Source organism: Rhinichthys klamathensis, unplaced genomic scaffold (assembly GCF_029890125.1).
Source record: "Rhinichthys klamathensis goyatoka isolate OS25496 unplaced genomic scaffold, OSU_Roscu_1.1 h1tg000488l_1, whole genome shotgun sequence".
NCBI lineage: Eukaryota > Metazoa > Chordata > Actinopteri > Cypriniformes > Leuciscidae > Rhinichthys > Rhinichthys klamathensis.
The window spans coordinates 214,573-235,220 of NW_026606975.1; the positions used below are offsets into that span (position 1 = coordinate 214,573).

At 39.7% G+C, this 20,648-nt stretch overlaps 1 protein-coding gene across 1 annotated transcript in view; it reads right to left on the reverse strand.

Moving 5' to 3' along the window:
* igsf8 (immunoglobulin superfamily, member 8) overlaps positions 1 to 20,421 on the reverse strand; it is a 29,281-nt gene extending 8,860 nt beyond the window's left edge. Inside the window, exons 1-3 of the mRNA XM_056237576.1 lie at positions 20,026 to 20,421; positions 11,783 to 12,163; positions 7,675 to 8,127 (exon numbers count right to left, since the gene is read on the reverse strand). Of these exons, the coding sequence (XP_056093551.1) occupies positions 7,675 to 8,127; positions 11,783 to 12,163; positions 20,026 to 20,065 (874 nt within the window). The 5' untranslated portion in view covers positions 20,066 to 20,421. The remainder of the gene's footprint in view (positions 1 to 7,674; positions 8,128 to 11,782; positions 12,164 to 20,025) is intronic.
* Between the last annotated feature and the right edge of the window lie 227 nt (positions 20,422 to 20,648).

Below are 20,648 nucleotides of genomic sequence, written 5' to 3' on the forward strand. Positions count from 1 at the left end.
ACTGGTGAGACAGAAACGTGCGATGAACGGACGGTCAGGATGACGTTTTGGCAGGGGAAAACTGATCAGAAAATGTAACGAAAATGTAACAGAACATTGTAGAAATGTAGTGGAGTAGAAAGTGTAATAATTGCTGCAAAATGTAACGAAGTAAAAGTAATAAGTATGCACTATTGATTCTACTTAAGTAAAGTAAAGATACGTGAAAAATGTTCTTAAGTAAAGTAACGAAGTGTTTGTACTTCGTTACATTCCACCACTGGTTCTTAACTCAAGGTGACATATTATGCCCCTTTCCACAAGATGTAATATAAATCTATGGTGTCCCCAGAATGTGTCTGTGAAATTTCAGCTCAAAATACCCCCCAGATCATTTATTATAGCTTGGCAAATTGGTTAAATTCACATCAACAACAACAGCAGCAGCACCCTCACACTCTCACATTTGTATAATGCCAGCCTCTGGTCTTGATTGGCTGAACAGCATCTCCTTAACCCCGCCCTCAAACACTGTAGTTGTATCTGAGACTGGAAGAGTTTGGTTTGTGTTGTTCATGTCGAGAAGACTGTCAACTTTGATGAGATTGATACAGTAAAATTATAGACTGTAAAAAAATATGGACGTAGTGTCTGTGACGTGAATGTTTTTGAAGAGCCTTTTTGAAGCCCAAAGTGGGCGGAGCCGGCCGTCGCCATCTCGGCAGCGCGTCACTCGATTGGGGCGCCGCTAGAAATGTTGGGTCCTATGAAAGAATATGAGGTTGGGCCCCCATCGCATTAACAAAATCAATCTCTGGGGGCCCCAAAAGTGTGTGGGCCCTTAGAATTGTCCTAAAATGTGCAGCGAGGCGAATTAGCTGAGGTGACGCTAACAGAGAGCAGACAAATGGCTAGTAGTCAGCGGCAATCCACCTATCACTCAAGTGGCCACGCCCTTAATTATGCAGAATTTAAGGCTTAAAGTAACACCAGGGAACTTTTGCTCTCGGGGTGGGGTCCCCCTACAGTTGGGAAACAGTATTGTCCTCTAGACCTCTACTACTGTCGTAAACTCTGTCATCCTACATGCACGTGCAATTGTAGAAAACCATGATAGCCCTGAACACTGTAGGAGGAGGTCACATGCAGGTGTTCTGCTTGCGTCTTGTCTGAAATGTCTTCATCCCAGGTACAGAGGCATATATTTCAGCATGTCATATGAATATAATTTCATGGGTTTTATTTTTTTTTCTAACGACAAATGATCGGGATGATCACGTTTACAAGCCAGCGTCATTATAGTAGCCTAGTTTATTGGTTACCGTTTTACTGGATCTATATGATACTCTAATGCAATGTTTGAGTGGTAGATAATAACCATATATCGTCAATATTATAATATCAAGCTACCATAAATGAATTTGCAAATTTTACAAATCGATTTGCATTATAGCTTGAGGCAAGACAAATAAACAAATATCACAGACATGTTAGGTATCCTAAAATATGATTTTGTACATCTTATATATTTACTTGCAAGAATGTAGACCCTACCAAACTTGTGCACGCCATTTAGACATAGGCTTTCATTTGATTTTTGATCTTTTTTGCCAAGTCCGCATCGGTCGGACACCTCTCCTCCTCCTTCAGCTCACGCCAGCGAGAAAATGCTGGCCTAATGTTGATCCTCGTTCTGCCTTTAACGTGATCACTTTCTCTTTTTGCTTTGCTCCGATAAAACCTTTGCTTTCTTGTTTTTCTGTGCTGCTTCGGCCATGACTATAACATTTGGCTCGCACGTCCGATTTTAATGAAGTGGGGGTGGTGGTGGAAGTGACGTATATGCCGTAAAGCGGTCGAATTTTGTAGTTCTCTTTGTTCGCCGGTTACTACCCGAAACCCGAAGTTTACAAGTACGATTAAAAACGCTACAGACCCCGTCAGGCTATGGCAGACGTGTCAGTCAACCTATTGTAAGTCGATGTACCATCACAAGAGACGTGGAAGTATATTATGAAGGTTGAAAAGTTACCTGGTGTTACTTTAATATAATTTATTTTAGAGTTATATATAGGCAAGGCAAGTTTATTTATATAGCACATTTCATACACAATGGTAATTCAAAGTGCTTTACATAGGAGGAAATAATTAAAACAGTTTAGAATAAAAAATAAAATAAAGTACAGTAAAAACAGTCGGACGAACATTGGCACAGTGCTCATTCAGTAAATGCACAGCTAAACAGATGTGTTTTGAGTCTGGATTTGAATGTGACTGTAGGAGCACATCTGATCTCCTCTGGAAGCTGGTTCCAGCTGCGGCTGGCATAGTAGCTAAAAGCAGACTCTCCATGCTTAGAGTGAACCCTTGGTATTTCTAGCTGATGTGATCCTAATGATCTGAGTGATCTGTTGGGTTTATATTCAGTGAGCATATCTGCAATATATTGAGGTCCTAGCCCATTGAATGATTTATATACCAGTAATAATACTTTAAAATCAATCCTAAATGTAACTGGGAGCCAGTGTAAAGACCTGAGGACTGGTGTGATATGTTCATATTTTCTGGTTCTGCTCAGAATCCTGGCAGCAGCGTTCTGTATGAGCTGCAACTGTCTTATGGTCTTTTTTGGAAGGCCAGTGAGGAGTCCATTACAATAATCCACCCTGCTGGTGATGAAAGCATGCACAAGTTTCTCTAAGTCTTGACTGGAAACAAAGCATCTAATTCTTGCAATATTTTTCAAATGATAGTATGCTGATTTAGTTATGGCTTTGACATGACTACTGAAACTAAGGTCTGACTCTAGAGACACACCAACACCAAGATTCCTGACTTGATTTTTAGTTGTTAGACCCCTAGCGTCAAGGTATGCATTCACCTTGAGAACTTCATCTTTGTTTCCAAACGCAATGACTTCAGTTTTGTCTTTGTTTAACTGAAGAAAGTTTTGGCACATCCAACCGTTGACTTCATCAATGCATTGGCACAGGGAGTCAATGGGGCTGTAGTCGTTAGGCGATAGGGCTAAGTAGATCTGTGTGTCGTCTGCATAGCTGGTAAGAGATTCGGTTCTTTCTCATTATTTGGCTCATTGGGAGCATATATAGGTTGAATAGGAGTGGCGCAAGAATTGAGCCTTGAGGGACTCCGCATGTCATGGGTGTCCACTCAGACTTATGGTCTCCTATACTCACATAATAACCTCTCCCTTCTAAGTATGACCTGAACCATTTTAGGACTATCCCAGAAAGCCCCACCCAGTTTTCCAGCCTGTCAAGAAGTATGTCGTGATCGACAGTGTCAAATGCAGCACTTAGGTCGAGTAGTACCAGCACTGATAATTTGCCTGAATCAGTATTTAAGCGAATATCGTTTATTATCTTTATGAGCTCTGTGCTGTGATGCGATCGGAAACCAGATTGAAAATTGTCAAAGTATCCATTCAAGCTTAGGAATTTGTTCAGCTGATTGAAGACAACTTTTTCAATGATCTTGCCTATGAAAGGAAGATTTGAGTTCGGTCTATAATTGCTTAAGATGGTCTTATCCAGATTGCTCTTTTTCAGGAGGGGCTTGACAACTGCAGTTTTCAGGGAGTTTGGAAAACTCCCAGAAAGAAGTGAGGCATTTACCACTTCTAGGGATGCAGCGATTACCGGATTTCACAATTAACCGCGCTTTAAAACGTCACGGTTAATTAATCGTAAAGACTATGCTACACCGAGTGTTCTGCAAAGTATGGAACTTTTGCACCTAACACAAAATGAAAACAAAGTTACACCAGCGGTGCACCAGCTTAAAGTGCCGTGCTCGTCAACCACTATGGCAGAGGGACTAAGCAGCGACGCTCTATTTCCACCGAAAAAACGCCTTAAGGGCCTGTTCACAGATCGCGTCTTTTGCGCGCTCAAGTTCATTTCAAATGTATGCGCGCTCATAATGGAAGCGACACGCTCGTTTTTTCCAAGCGCGTCCGCGCTGCATCGAGATAAAAACATCTCAACTTTTCAGAATGCCGCAAGCGCACCGTGGGTCAAGTGACATGAACCAACAGAGCAACGACAAACGCCTCCGGAGCGCAACCGCCCTAGCGCTAGGGAAAAAGGAGAACGCGGCGTGCAACTTTCAGCTTTCAGTGCAACGTAAAAAAAACAACAAGAAAAAACCAGCGGAATGTTTTGGTTACGCAAGTCTGTGGAAAACCGAATGTGACGTGCTCTCAAGAGTTTCAGTCAGTGAACATTTAACTTAATATCCTATTGCTTTCTCCTGTCTGTGTTGAGTAAATGTTAGGCTTTGTAGTTGTAATATGCCCGGTGTAAAACACTAACATAAGATCAGGGCCGTGTAGACTTCTAGGACTACCAATTAACTGCATTTCAGTTATTAATAACACTGCATGAGAGATGTTCTCAGTTTCTTTCTATCATTTTTACTCAAACTTCAAACAAACAAACCAAAATAATGAGATTATAATAGGCTAGATGATTTTCTAAAGGCACATGTAAAATTTGGATTAATAATTAAAAAAAGAGTATTAAAATAAGTACAATAATTTTGGTGGATAACATTTGGCCTATATTTGTTTTCTTTTAAAAGAAATACATAGGCCTAATATTTAGCTTGCATTTAATTCAATAGAGCCAAATACTTTGTTTATTCTTATTCTCATTGGGATTTATTAGTATTATTTATGTTTTATGTCAAATACCAACAAGATATTGTTTTCATGTTTTCAAGTTTTCTACCTCAGGTTGAAAATAAATTTAGAACAAACTAAACACTTAATAATTTTGTGATCTATTTCAATCAAAGAGCCCTGCAGCCTTTGACTTAATTTGTTATTTTTAAAAGAAAATGCTGGATGTGTACAAAGCACTTCTCTTTAATTCCAAAGGAAGAGATTGATTATTGTTTGTCATTTGATAATTTTGTACTGTGTTGTGGCAGCAATAAATAACACATTAAAATCTAGTGCTGAGTGTTCATGTGATATTATACATTAGTAGTGTTGTGTTCATTAATTGATGCATAATAATCGTGATAATCGTTAAATCGTGATTATTTCTCAGACAATAATCGTACTTACAAAATCTGTAATCGTTGCATCCCTAACCACTTCTAGGAGATTTGCTTCTAAGCTGACTCTCTTTTGGAGCCGGTCTCTAGTGGCCAGACGATGAACTGCAGTTTAAGTCACTTCAGTGTTGGATTCAAGAGAGAGAAGGGAAGGTTGCCGCTTGGTCAATTTCCAGTCCTACTAACCAACACTTCTTATTATTTACGTATAAGTTTAATAAACATTAATGCTGCACCCTAATTTAGTTTCCAAGGATGTCAACGTTTTTTTATAGGAGATTAAATCATTAAATGCATTTACACTGCACATATCCAAAAGTTTGACACGCATCCAAAACACAGAAAATAAACCCAAGAGATTTTCTGTGATCAAGTTGCTACAGTAAGCAACACCCAAAGCAGCTTGTGCACTCGTGAGATGTTTACACTTTAAGATGAGCGAGAGCAGACCCCGTGCCAAAGCCAGCAGATGCTTCGTATCCGACAGCGTCTCGATCAATCACACACACACACACACACACACACACACACACACACACACACACACACACACACACACACACACACACACACACACACACACACACACACACACACACACACACACACACACACACACACACACACACACACACACACACACACACACACACACACACACACACACACACACACACACACACACACACACACACACACACACACAGTAAACTTTAAAACGCCTCTCAATCAATATAAACAGCTGTTCATTAACATGAAAGCAATGCATGGCAGATTTAATTAAGCCATTGTGATTACATGGAAGATTCTTTAACTTTAAAGGAGTCATAACCTAGTATTACCTTGGATACCCACGCTCTATTATAGTCTTTCAGGCCCTTCTAAAAAAGAAAAGTGGAAAAAAAATAAACACAGAGCTCCTCTGACCCTTATTTCTGAATGCATTATTGTCTCGCGAGATCTGATGCGATATTTTGGCTGTCGTGGACGGTCATTTTAATAATGCAAATGAGGGGCGCGTTGATTGGTGGCAGGAAGGATGGGGCGTGACACCGCAGGTAACTTCAGCATATCATTCCAAAATGACATCATGGCGCAAGTTGTGAATGAACCCGACCTGGCCGCGACCTACGGAATTCAACCATATATGTTTGAGCCAGACTCTGAACCAGAGCTGGAAACGGAAGATATAGAGTCAATGGAAGGACGTCTACATCAAGTGGAAAGATGTGGCTAGCATTCGTAGAGTCCATTCCCCGTGTTTACCTCGAAGCTAACGTTACATACAATAGCCGCATTAGTAGTTAGCTGCTGTTTGTTACACACAGTAGAGTAATAAAAACACAGTCTTACCGTTTCAATTTCAGGCAAGTCCCTCATTGTTGGAATGGCACCTTTTTCCAAACGTAGCTTCGAGGCCAACTTCGCCTGATATTGCCTCAAATTTGTAAAGGATTCCTGTGTAAAATGTTTAGCGCAGACACCTAACGTTGAGCCAGTTGATAGGGTTGTTGGAACAGCGTCATTAAAAATGAATTTCATCCACTGGTCCCTAGTAGTTTGGTCCGTTTTTGGTAGAGAAAACACATTTGAATGTTGATTCTGGCAGTCAACCACAGAGCAACTCACGTGTGCACTACATTTCTGCATCTTTCTTGACTGAATATGAGTGGGAGAGGGGCAGGGCGGGCCTCCTCTGCGGTGTCCATATATGGTATACCCTGCCCCGTCTTGACGTCAAGTCGGGGGAGAAATTAAAATCTCGTATTTGAGTGCGCGTGCACGTGGGCTGGTTTACGAACCCTGGGGTAAACAAACGCTTCACTTTTGAATATCGGCTTCCCGGCCAATGTATAATCGTTAGGCAATCATAACATACATTGATTCTCGTGGAAAAGTGAAAATTACAGGTTATGACTCCTTTAAATCTTTAGTTGTACTTTCATTTAACAAAACTACATTTATTATATTAACCTACATTAAATGGCAAGTCTTTTAATGAGCAATCGCTCACAGAACATGTTGGAAGAACGCAATTATTTCACCATTCTTCAATATGACCAGCCTCAGATTCCTGTTTCAATAGGAAATACGTCCAAGAAAACCATTTCTTTTGGGTCTTTAAGGCCTTTAAAGCTTGAAAATCCAGCGTTTAATGTTGTTTATGTGTGTATGTAATACGCTTTAAGACAAACCATGTGTAAGTTCATAAGTCGACAGCATTGCTGAGTATTTCCTCCTTAAAACTGCAGTGAACCAAAGACAGTCTCAAAAACACGGTTTGAAATCGCTGGTGTTTCTGACGTCACAAACGACCTTGTAACCAATCAGATCAACGTGTGATCGTCAACCAGTGGATCTCTGAGCTGAGTGAGTGGAGGCGGGGCTCATTTGCATATTCATAGAACCGCGTATACTAAATGAGGCGAGGGTGTCGTCGAGTTACATTCAAGATATTTTAAGCCATGAAGATTTTATTTTTAAGGAAAAAAAATTAAATATGTAATTTTGGTGATTAAAGATGAGTTTTAAGAGATAAAATCATTGACTCCAGGGGGACTTTAAGAAGTTTTACGTAAACGAATAGCTTAAATAAGAGAGGTTGCTACTAACCAAGTGGTTGAACGGTGAGATTCCCGAGCTCCATGGTCCTCTGCGCGATGCGTTCCCATTTGCCATCCGGATCTCTGATCCACTGCACAGCCTCGCAGAAATACGACCCAGAATCCTCCGGGGCGAGAGCGCTCATCTTCATCACGTACAGATCCCTGGCTCCGTCCCCTTTACGCTTTTCCAGAGCGATCTCTCCATCTCTGTATCTCTTCCCGTATCCGCCGCTGTGGCCCGGAGTGACGCGCAGCTCGCGGTCGATGGCGATTATTTCCCTCAGGTTGTGACCCTGAGACTCCGCCCCCCCGCTGCTTCGCACGCCGAACGTGACGGAAACATGAGTGTGCTGATCCGACTGGACTGACGCTGCGCATGTGAGCTGAAGCTCCGTGCCTTCGGTTACAGGCTGGCCGCTCAGAATCCGCGAGTGTGTTATCAGCAGCGTATCTGGAATGACTGCAGAAATAAGAAACATATTTCTTAATATGTATAAACACATTTCATGTTTAATATACAGTACCTGTCAAAAGTTTGGAAACAAATATTTTTTTGAAAGAGTCTAGGGATGTGCAAATTCAAATTTTATTCGAATATTCGATCTGTAATTATTATTTGAAAAAAAAAAAAGGCAGTTATAATTAAATCCACTGGGTGGCGCTGTGGAGCATGCTTGAGCGTAAATGCTTTTGTTCTTTATATTTTTGGTTTACATATATTGTTTAATGTTTTCAAAGAAAAGAAAACCTTAAGATATATAGTAAGCTTGTTGTGTATATTGCCTAATGTAAGCTTGTTCAGAAATGGTGACAAAAACGTTAAAAAAAACTTAAACTTAACGTATTTCTTGTTAAACGACATTTCAAAAAACGAATATTCGATTTTTATGAACCCCAATATTCAAATTAGGGATGGGACGATTACCGGTTTCACGATAAACCACGATAAAATGTCCTGGCGGTTAGTATTATCGTTTAAAATTTAATTATCATAAAAACCGTGTTTGATTATCGTGATTTTGAACACTCGCGGTAAATCCTGTCCAGCCAGAATCAGTCTGACGCAAGCGCGAGCAGGCGCGCAGATGCAATGTTGTTTTTTTGCGCGAGAAGACATGGCGGAAGGCAGTGACAGCGCACGGGAGATTTTTCAGCCATCCAAGAGGACAAAATCGGAGGTATGGTCGTATTTTGGCTATTACAAGAGTCCCGAGGGCAATTTAATCGAGGATGGGCACCCTGTCTGCAAATCTTGCAAGAGGAAAGTCGCTGCAAAAGGGGGAAACACGTCAAATCTGCTAAGTCATCTAACGTTACGTGACAACCACTTAATCAGTTAATTTTTACCTTAATACCACAACTAACTTGGGCAAATAATTAGACAAAAAATTTATTGGAGATTAATTATTTCATTATCTCACTTGTAATTATTGCAAAGCTTCCGCGAAGAGAAAAGTTTTACAGCAAGTGGATTTGAGCCAAGACGAACGAACATATTCAAACTATTAAGGGTGACATTTAAGGGATAATGTATTGTATTCATTCATAGTAAACTTATTACAGTTTTATTTTTTACCACAGAAATAATTTCAGGGACATGAAATATTGAATTGTGATTAACTTAATGTTTTAAGTTATACATTTATAAATCCGGTTTATAAATCCATTATACAAGTTACAGTGTCCAAATCAATCGTAAAGTAAATGTGATCACTACAACAATATTGTAGTAGTATTAATACTAAATTACTCTGATTTAATTTTCAATACAATCAAAACTGAGACGCAAGACATACACATTTGAATGAAACCAGAGATTGCGTCCGCGGTGATCCGAGACATGGATGTGCGCTGTGTAGTGCGTTGCTATTTACAACAGTCATTATAAGTATGCCAGTAGTTTAGTCACCCTGACACAACCAACATATTTTGTTCATTTAATGTGTGTGTGTGTGCGTGCGTGTGTGTGTGTGTGTGTGTGTGTGTGAGAGAGAGAGAGAGAAAGTGATTTATTATTTATTAATAATAATAATAATATTCAGTCACACACATCCAGAAGTGTTATTATCATTATTAATGATAGGGTTAAATGACGGGTTCATTAAAACCTGCACTAGGAAAACTTATACCTCTCACTCTCAGGGCTCCATGTTAATGTTAATATAATGTTGATGCTTAAAAAAGTGCATATTACTGCTAATTGTATTTTTTGTTTGTTGATTTTCAAATGTTTTCAGGGTGAGCATCAGTTCTTTTTGAACATTTCCATCTCATTTTAACAAAACCGTGATAATATTGATAATCGTGATAACTTTGGTCACTATAATCGTGATATGAAATTTTCATACCGTCCCATCCCTAATTCAAATACAATATTTTTGAAAAATGCCCATCCCTAGTCTCTTCTGCTCACCAAGGCTACATTTATTTGATCAAAAATACAGTAAAATTGTGTAATATCAGTACAAATTAAAAGACCGGTTTTAGGGATGGGCAAGAGTGATCGAGTACTTGTTCGTGACAGCGACGATCGATCATGAAAATGATGATAGCCCTGACTTTAAAAAATATATTTCTCTTTTTTTCTGATTGGTTATTGCTGTATTTGGGGCGGTTCCTGAGGTCTGATTGGTTATTGGGCGGTTCCTGGGCGGTTCCTGAGGTCTGATTGGTTATTGCTGTATTTGGGGCGGTTCCTGAGGTCTGATTGGGGGCGGTTCCTGAGGTCTGATTAGTTATTGCAGTATTTGGGGCGGTTCCTGAGGTCTGACTGGGGGCGGTTCCTGAGGTCTGATTAGTTATTGCAGTATTTGGGGCGGTTCCTGAGGTCTGATTGGGGGCGGTTCCTGAGGTCTGATTGGTTATTGCTGTATTTGGGGCGGTTCCTGAGGTCTGATTGGGGGCGGTTTCTGAGGTCTGATTGGGGGCGGTTTCTGAGGTCTGATTGGGGGCGGTTCCTGAGGTCTGATTGGTTATTGCGGTATTTGGGGCGGTTCCTGCGGTATTTGGGGCGGTTCCTGAGGTCTGATTGGGGGCGGTTCCTGAGGTCTGATTGGGGGCGGTTCCTGAGGTCTGATTGGTTATTGCGGTATTTGGGGCGGTTCCTGCGGTATTTGGGGCGGTTCCTGAGGTCTGATTGGGGGCGGTTCCTGAGGTCTGATTGGTTATTGCGGTATTTGGGGCGGTTCCTGAGGTCTGATTGTTATTGCGGTATTTGGGGCGGTTCCTGAGGTCTGATTGGTTATTGCGGTATTTGGGGCGGTTCCTGAGGTCTGATTGGTTATTGCGGTATTTGGGGCGGTTCCTGAGGTTGATTGGTTATTGCGGTATTTGGGGCGGTTCCTGAGGTTGATTGGTTATTGCGGTATTTGGGGCGGTTCCTGAGGTCTGGTATTTGGGGCGGTTCCTGAGGTCTGATTGGTTATTGCGGTATTTGGGGTGGTTCCTGAGGTCTGACTGGGGGCGGTTCCTGAGGTCTGATTAGTTATTGCGGTATTTGGGGCGGTTCCTGAGGTCTGACTGGGGGCGGTTCCTGAGGTCTGGTATTTGGGGCGGTTCCTGAGGTCTGATTGGTTATTGCGGTATTTGGGGTGGTTCCTGAGGTCTGACTGGGGGCGGTTCCTGAGGTCTGATTAGTTATTGCGGTATTTGGGGCGGTTCCTGAGGTCTGATTGGGGGCGGAATCATGGATATTGTTATTCTGGTGTCTCTATTGTCCTGTGCTTTGGGTTTCCAGCACCAAGTCCAAGCCTATTCATTTACACACACAATGTAACACCAAATTTAGCATTTTAATCAAGAGTATATTGTTTGTTAACCTTTTACCATGTCTTGGAGTATCGCAATAAATATCGTATTGTGAGTTCAGTATCGAATCGTGACATGAGGGCATCGTTACATGAGGGCATCGTTACAATCCCATCATCAACCCATCTGTTTTTTGTTTTTTTGTTTTTTTGAAAAGGGACAATGTACACTGATCAACATTCAGAACAAATGTAAGTGTACCCGAGTTAGCCACAGGCTAGTTTTCATCGGCAGTCCCCTTGCCAGCTGTTATTAGGCATCCTAAAATAGTAACTAAAAATAAAATAGTTTTCTGATACACCACCTACCTTTGACTTCCACTGACGAACTGTAGTTCCCCAGGAAGCGCGAGTCAGTGCTGGGAGTGTAACACTCGTAACGGCCCTGATCATCTGGACGAAGCCTCTGGATTATCAGTCTGGCTTTATCGCCCGAGTCCCTCTCGACCCGAACCTCACCCGCCTGCACACGACCCTGGAACGGCGCGTACGGAAACCCAGTGTCTCGCGTGGACACCACACCGATCTGCCGACCCCCAGCATCCTCCCGGTACAGGTACCACTCGAACTCCTGCGTCCGCGGGCCTTCATATCCCGAAACTGTGCAGGGCAGAGACAGCGAGAAACCGGCGACCCGGTACAGCGGACCGGCGGGAAGAGTGACCTCACGGCACACACACCACTGCAACTCTAACACACAACCAAAAGAAACAGAGACAAGAAGTAAATATGTGTGGCATGGACAGTTTGAATATTAACCACCACTGGGATCAATGCATGCAAAGCTGTTTTCCGAATGAGGTCAGTAAATAGGGGCTTTCGCACCGGATAGTTATTAGTGCTGCCACTAACGACTAATTTTCTAGCGACTAATCTTTCGACAAATTTTTCGATTAGTCGACTAATCTAAACGACTAATTTAAAACAAACAAACAAACATTGTTTGTCATTTCGTTGTGTCCATTTTATTTCGAACTCCACTGAAGGGCCAAAATATAAAATGTCACCTGTTGAAAAACATTATGTATTAACAATCTAAGCATAAGTATCTGCATTTCCATTAGGCTATACCATATTAGTCAGAGTCCTAATCTAATCCTCTATTAACAAACATGTATTCATTACTTAAATTAGCTCTTTGTTCTGCCTTAAATTAATACATTAGCTTACTGTACATTTTTATATGTACATTTCTGAAATGCATAACTGATAACATCACTCTGAATTGTAGGCTAAAGTAGATGCAATGCATGCATTTTAGGTAAAGCTGCTTTGAAACATGTATTGTGAAAAGCGCTATACAATATATATATATATATATATATATATATAAAACATATGTATTGTGAAAAGCGCTATACAAATAAATTGGAATTGAATTGAAAGAGTCTGGACTAGCCTACTACGCTTAGCTCTGCCTTATAATGAATCGCGCTGAAAGCAGGTAGCCACGCAGATATGCAGCTTGCGTTTACACTTGCGTGCATGCTGGACCCGTGCCACGGTTCGCGTGAATGTGAAAGCAACACGGACTCGGGTGCGCGTTTTAGCTGATTATGTATGTAGTTAAATAAAACACATGTAAGGGATGATGGTGTTGATGATTTACCTTGGATACGAGCGAGAGCGAGTCTGCAGCGTATTCGCGCTTAGCGCGTGGAATCAGGGCAACAAATTTGGAAAAGAGTCTCCTCAAAAGAGTCCGTTTGCAAGCAGCAGAAGGCCACCTTATGCGACACACGCACCTGTGTTGTTCACTCAGCTGCGCATAATAGCACAAAATTAATTTAAAAAAAAAAATATATATATATATATATATATATTGACCCGCATTCCTAATTTGCATGGTCGATTATGTCGACTAATCGCGGCAGCACTAATAGTTTATGAACTTAGTTATAGGAAGTAGCCACCAGGGGGGTTCCCCGAGAACTAATGGTTCCCTTGCAAAATTTTCCTGGTTGCATTCGCACCGCCAGTACGAACTCTGAAGTGACGTAACCCGCGCTTGTTGTTGGGACTTTTATTTTGACGGCGCGGAGAACGCCTGAGCTGACAGCGCTCGCATTCTCCGTGTTCATTAGTTTACGATCTGTCTAACAGTCCTGTCTAATACATTATTAGATAGAACTGTTATACATAGAAAGTAGACAGTAATGAAAAGTTTTTAGCGTATGCCGTGTGGTTGATGTCCAGTGTTGCTGAGCAGAAATAGATAATCATGTTTCTCTTGGTCCCCTCAAAGTCGCGTTGGATTTTCTCCTCAGCGTAAAGGTGAAGAGGTCCTTCTATCACTGTTTCACATGTTCGTTGAGTTAGTTTCTGGAGTAAAAATATAGTCTATAATCTGTGTGTTACACAGCCTTTTTTGTTTTAAATGGCGGGTGCTGGTGTTTCGTGTGCATTCGGCCAATCAGCGTTCACTAACGTCACTGTAGTTCATATAGTGCTGGTTTAGACCCGACTCTGAAGTAGGAGATAAAGTAGTTCCTCCAAAAGGAGTTCCTAGAACTAAAATCGTTGCTAGTTCCTGCGGTGCGAACACGCCAAAAACCGGGAACTTCCGCCAATAGTTCTAGGAACTATGAAAAGGTTCAAACAGTTCATGACAGACCCACTGCACAATATTCCCACTTAAATGAGGGGCACCATGACAACAGGGTTATAATAATTAACTAAAACCATTAAAAAAAGTTTTACTTGAAATAAAATAACCGTTAACTTAAAGCTGCATGAGACTATTAGTAGACTGTTAGGTTAGAGCTCTGGTTAGTAGGCTAAGTATAGCAGAGATCGACCGATATATTTTTTTTTATAACCGATACCAATTATTTGCATTTTTATGTGCCCGATAACCGATATTTAGCCTATTTACTGGTTTATTTCTGTTTTTGACAATTATAACAACAGCACTGAACTGAACAAACTGTTATATTTAACACTTTTTAAATAGGCTACTGTCATTTCTGCAATTTCACTTCCTTCCTTAAATATCGGGTCAAATATCGGTAAAACCGATTATCGGTCGATCTCTAGTATGTAATTGCAAAGTTACTTATAGTCAGTAGAATATCTGTTGGTGGAGCATCAAAATAAAGTGTTAGCAAACAGTCTAATAATCCTCTATAACTGTTAGTTGCAGTTTCTTATAGTTAGAAGAATGTTTGTGGGGCATCGAAACAAAGTGTTACTAAAACTTTACCAACCTTTACCAACTAATACCAACCTTTCTTTTGAAAGCCACGTGTCTAGTATCTGTAAAACTGCATTTTTCCATCTTAAAAATATATCTAAAATACGCCATATGCTCTCATTGGGAAATGCGGAACAATTAGTCCATGCGTTCATGACCTCAAGGCTAGATTATTGTAATGCTCTACTGGGTGGTTGCCCTGCAGGCTTAATAAACAAACTACAGCTAGTTCAAAACGCCGCAGCTCGAGTTCTTACCAGAACCAGGAAATATGACCATATTAGCCCGGTTCTGTCAACACTGCATTGGCTCCCTATTAAACATCGTATAAATTTTAAAATATTGTTGATTAGCCTACCTACAAAGCACTAAATGGTTTAGCTCCGCAGTACTTGAGCGAGCTCTTAACGCATTATAGTCCGTCACGTCTATTGCGATCTCAAAATTCCGGCCAGTTGATAATACCTAGAATATCTAAATCGACTGCAGGCGGGAGATCCTTTTCCTATTTAGCACCAAAACTTTGGAACAGTCTTCCTACCATTGTCCGTGAAGCAGACACACTCTGTCAGTTCAAAGCTAGACTAAAAACACATCTCTTTGACCTAGCATACACATAATACATTATAGACTTCTATAAATTCAATGTTAGGCTGCATAGATTAGGTCAGCCGGAACTGGGAACACTTCCCTTAAATCTTGATGTACTCGCTACATCATAAGAAGAATGGCATCTACGCTAATATTAGTGTCTTTGTTTATCCCGAGGTTTTCCCGCAGCCTGCCGGATCCAGGCCGTGTCTAGATCTGACGAGGGAGCTTTGCCTGGACCCGATGACAATGCAGTGCTGAAGTATCCACTATCCTCTCCCTATAGAGGATCCCTTTCCCACTCTACAGATAAAGCGTTGTGAATTCCGGCTCGCGTACCCCGAAGTGATAAAATAAAACAAAATTCTGTATCAAAATTTATAGGCAAGAAAAGTAGTTTGTTTAGGCATGGGTTGTATGAATTACAAACCTGCGCACATATTTTAAAAAGCACATAACTATAGAATTCTGAATGAGCATGTGAACGCCATCAGCGTTAATCACAGGTTCGCATTTAAAGTCTGATCATTTCGACGGAGGTGAATCAATCAAAGTTAACTTTAGCTGGAAGTAACATTATTCAAGAACCGCTATAATGCCAAAACAATCTGTTACCTTAAATTATATGTTTTTCTCTGTAAAGCTGCTTTGAAACAATCCATTGTTAAAAGCGCTATATAAATGAAGATGACTTGACTTGACTTGACTAAAATAATAGTATTGAATAATAATAAAATAACACTGCATGACAGTGATGTCAAATACCTGCTGATTCAGGAGAATTAAAATAAATGCTACTGTGTGATACAGATATATTATTAGGGATGGGACGGTATGAAAATTTCATATCACGATTATAGTGACCAAAGTTATCACGATTATCAATATTATCACGGTTTTGTTAAAATGAGATGGAAATGTTCAAAAAGAACTGATGCTCACCCTGAAAACATTTGAAAATCAACAAACAAAAAATACAATTAGCAGTAATATGCACTTTTTTAAGCATCAACATTATATTAACATTAACATGGAGCCCTGAGAGTGAGAGGTATAAGTTTTCCTAGTGCAGGTTTTAATGAACCCGTCATTTAACCCTATCATTAATAATGATAATAACACTTCTGGATGTGTGTGACTGAATATTATTATTATTATTAATAAATAATAAATCACTTTCTCTCTCTCTCTCTCACACACACACACACACACACACACACGCACGCACACACACACACATTAAATGAACAAAATATGTTGGTTGTGTCAGGGTGACTAAACTACTGGCATACTTATAATGACTGTTGTAAATAGCAACGCACTACACAGCGCACATCCATGTCTCGGATCACCGCGGACGCAATCTCTGGTTTCATTCAAATGTGTATGTCTTGCGTCTCAGTTTTGATTGTATTGAAAATTAAATCAGAGTAATTTAGTATTAATACTACTACAATATTGTTGTAGTGATCACATTTACTTTACGATTGATTTGGACACTGTAACTTGTATAATGGATTTATAAACCGGATTTATAAATGTATAACTTAAAACATTAAGTTAATCACAATTCAATATTTCATGTCCCTGAAATTATTTCTGTGGTAAAAAATAAAACTGTAATAAGTTTACTATGAATGAATACAATACATTATCCCTTAAATGTCACCCTTAATAGTTTGAATATGTTCGTTCGTCTTGGCTCAAATCCACTTGCTGTAAAACTTTTCTCTTCGCGGAAGCTTTGCAATAATTACAAGTGAGATAATGAAATAATTAATCTCCAATAAATTTTTTGTCTAATTATTTGCCCAAGTTAGTTGTGGTATTAAGGTAAAAATTAACTGATTAAGTGGTTGTCACGTAACGTTAGATGACTTAGCAGATTTGACGTGTTTCCCCCTTTTGCAGCGACTTTCCTCTTGCAAGATTTGCAGACAGGGTGCCCATCCTCGATTAAATTGCCCTCGGGACTCTTGTAATAGCCAAAATACGACCATACCTCCGATTTTGTCCTCTTGGATGGCTGAAAAATCTCCCGTGCGCTGTCACTGCCTTCCGCCATGTCTTCTCGCGCAAAAAAACAACATTGCATCTGCGCGCCTGCTCGCGCTTGCGTCAGACTGATTCTGGCTGGACAGGATTTACCGCGAGTGTTCAAAATCACGATAATCAAACACGGTTTTTATGATAATTAAATTTTAAACGATAATACTAACCGCCAGGACATTTTATCGTGGTTTATCGTGAAACCGGTAATCGTCCCATCCCTATATATTATTCACTGATTTAGTTTTGCATCTCATTAATAATCAGCTAACGTGGTCTCGGCACTCTCATCGACCCATATTCAGACCCGGGAGTTAGTAATGTTTATTCACGAATCATGCCCGCTCTGTTTAGTTCCCACGCCCTCCATGTGTGTGTGTTGTAATGCGTCTCTGAATAAAAGGGTCTACATAACGAACAGTAATTCTGCCAGACTACGCCCATGTTTTACAACCTCTGATGTCACGACTGAACTCATCTTTTGAGTCATTTTCCTATGCAGACCTGAGGTTATATTTACACACCTAAAGGAACTAAACCAGACTGAACTCGTATCCTTATAAAGCCTCCTGTCTCACCTTTTGATGTATGAATTTCTAAAGCCTCTAAATGATCAAGATGATCTGATAAACCTGTCGATCTCCTCCAGTCCTTCTGTCTCTGATTGACAGTTTAGACTGTTTTAGCAAGTAAAAGTCTTTTAGTTTAATTGTACAAACATCCACTTTCAGCTCGTGCTTAACGTGTCTTTCGATCTGAAATCTTTACTGAATTTTACCTAGCAAACATAAGAATAACTTTGATATTATTAATATTTTAATTGGACGGAAGAGACTTTTGATTATCCATGTTATTACTTAGAAAGATCATGAGTATCAAATACAGGCTTTTTAGAAAGGTTGAATTGTTCATCTCTCAATCATCATTGTATTGCATTATATGTTTTAAAACTACAGAGCTTTCATCATAAACTAAGCATTATCTTACTAAGACAGATATTGATGTTATTTATATTATTTGCAAGTTATAAAGATCTCAGTGAATTACATTACAAGCATCTTCTTACTTTTTGTCCACATAAATATCAGCATTTGCAGCATTGCATATTTTTGCTTTATTTTAGATTTTAAAATATACATTTTTGTTTTAGATTTTTCTAACGATTACATTTTATATGTCGAGCTTTACACTGTTAAATTACATCTAAAGCATTTTTTTCTTCACTCATCTTTTTACAAAAATAATTTGTTTATTTGAAATCATTACTTTTAACTAATAAAATAAAAAGGGAATTTTAGATGTGATTTTGGATTTTACATGCAGGTAGCAAAAGGTAAACTTCTGAATACAATGCAAAACTATTGCCACAGTTTATCAGCTCACCGTGTGACTCACTCAGATATGTAAACAAGATCAGATAAACTAGTGTTATATTGTAATGCGGTTGAGTGTTGACATAAATGTCACCTGTACTGTTTAAACACAACCTGACAAAACAAGACAGGTGTTGATGACAGGTTTCCCCTCACAAAAAATTACCGTAAACTAGTTTATACCAAAATTCCATAGTATTAGTCTCTGACAGCGCTTGACATGTCACGTTACTACAACTACTATGGCAATAGTATTAGTAACTTGTACTTGTATACACTATTTAAAGAAAAGAGCATTTTAATTTAGTAAGCTTCAGAATCATTTCTTTTAAAGATATATTTCTGGTTTAATGTTATGACAATAACTATAACTGTGTTTTTTTTTTTACTATATGGTCATTTCTGTAAGGTTTTTTTGCCTTGCATCAGGCTCTTCTGGCAAGTCAGTCTAGTTTCGGTGACTCATGGGAAGTGACCACACACACACTCCAATGATGACCAAAGAACAGAAGCTTTAAGCGGATCAGACAGTAATTAAAGCGCAACCGGAGCAGCAGGCCTGCCAGTGGAAATCCTGCACAGCTTATACCATACATTATGATGTCATTATTATGCTGCTAAGTGGAAATGAAGAGATCACAGAACTGTAGAAAACATTGTTTTAAGCTCCTGTGATAATTCAGCGCCAATCGGTACAAAGTCTTTCGAATATTTGTATTGAAATTAAACTGGACACTGGTCAGCCTGAACACAAAAAGCAATGTATTAGATGGTAATTCCAAAGTTCATATATGGTCGTGAATGACCATAACACAAATGTATTTACATACACCGAAAAATGTATGTAAAGTTGTGGGTTTGATTCCCAGGAAATGCATGAACTGATAAAAATATATACCTTGAATAAAAGTATCTTCCAAATATTTACATGTAAAAAAAACAGTAGAGGTAAATAGAAACAAAAAAAGATGGTAGTACCATATGATACACTTATGTATGTGTATTACATATTATAAAACATAGCCAAAAAAACATTCAATATAGTTCTGAATGATTACCATATTATTATACCGCGGTATTTGCACGCTACTCTAAAGTACTTCACGGAATACCACGGTATACAGCATTGTATTTACCATGGTACTTACACTGAAATACCAGATTCGGGTACTCAATTATTTAGCTGCTACGTGGAACATTAATATTAGTCCATGAATATTCCCCCATGGTGAATGTCAAAAATGCGCGTTAAGATGCAATTTCCATAATGATCTTATTGTTATTGGAAGATTGATTTGGGATTATATGGAGCAAATGGACATTAAACATGAGCAGGTTGGACTCACCCCACAGTAAAGCGATGAACGTGATCCACCACGGTGCCATTCTGCCCTGATCTCCACAATACAGTCGCGTTTACACCGATTTACTCTGTCTGACACTGTAGTACAAACACATGTTTGTTAGTGTGTGATGTCCTCGGGATAGAGCTATATCGAATATTTATTTAGTCACTGACTAGATAAACTAGCACGCCATCAAACAAGCGCGAGCTGACCACAAACACGAGCTTTAAACCGCGGATTATATCCCACAGAGCGCGTGTTATTAAACCATCACTGCAACTGCGCAAACGTTTCGCTGTTATTCCTCTTTTAACATCGCAACCCCATCTTCCAAACGATTTAATACATAAATTAGGCGGTTGACTGAAAGTAGTGCATCACGTCACGCGCAGGCAGACAGACGCTCAGCGGTCTACTCACTGTCCAGTCACGTGTCTCAGCGCGGAGGAACACAGCCAATCGGAGGTCAAAGCGAAGAGATTAATAGCTGTGGTTAAATCAATGTTTAAATGTAGGCCAATCCCTCCCATGGCGCGAAAAATTATAACGACAACATATTTAATATTATATAATATGAATCCCCATTTATTTATTTGTTTATCTATTCATTTACATTGTTTCTT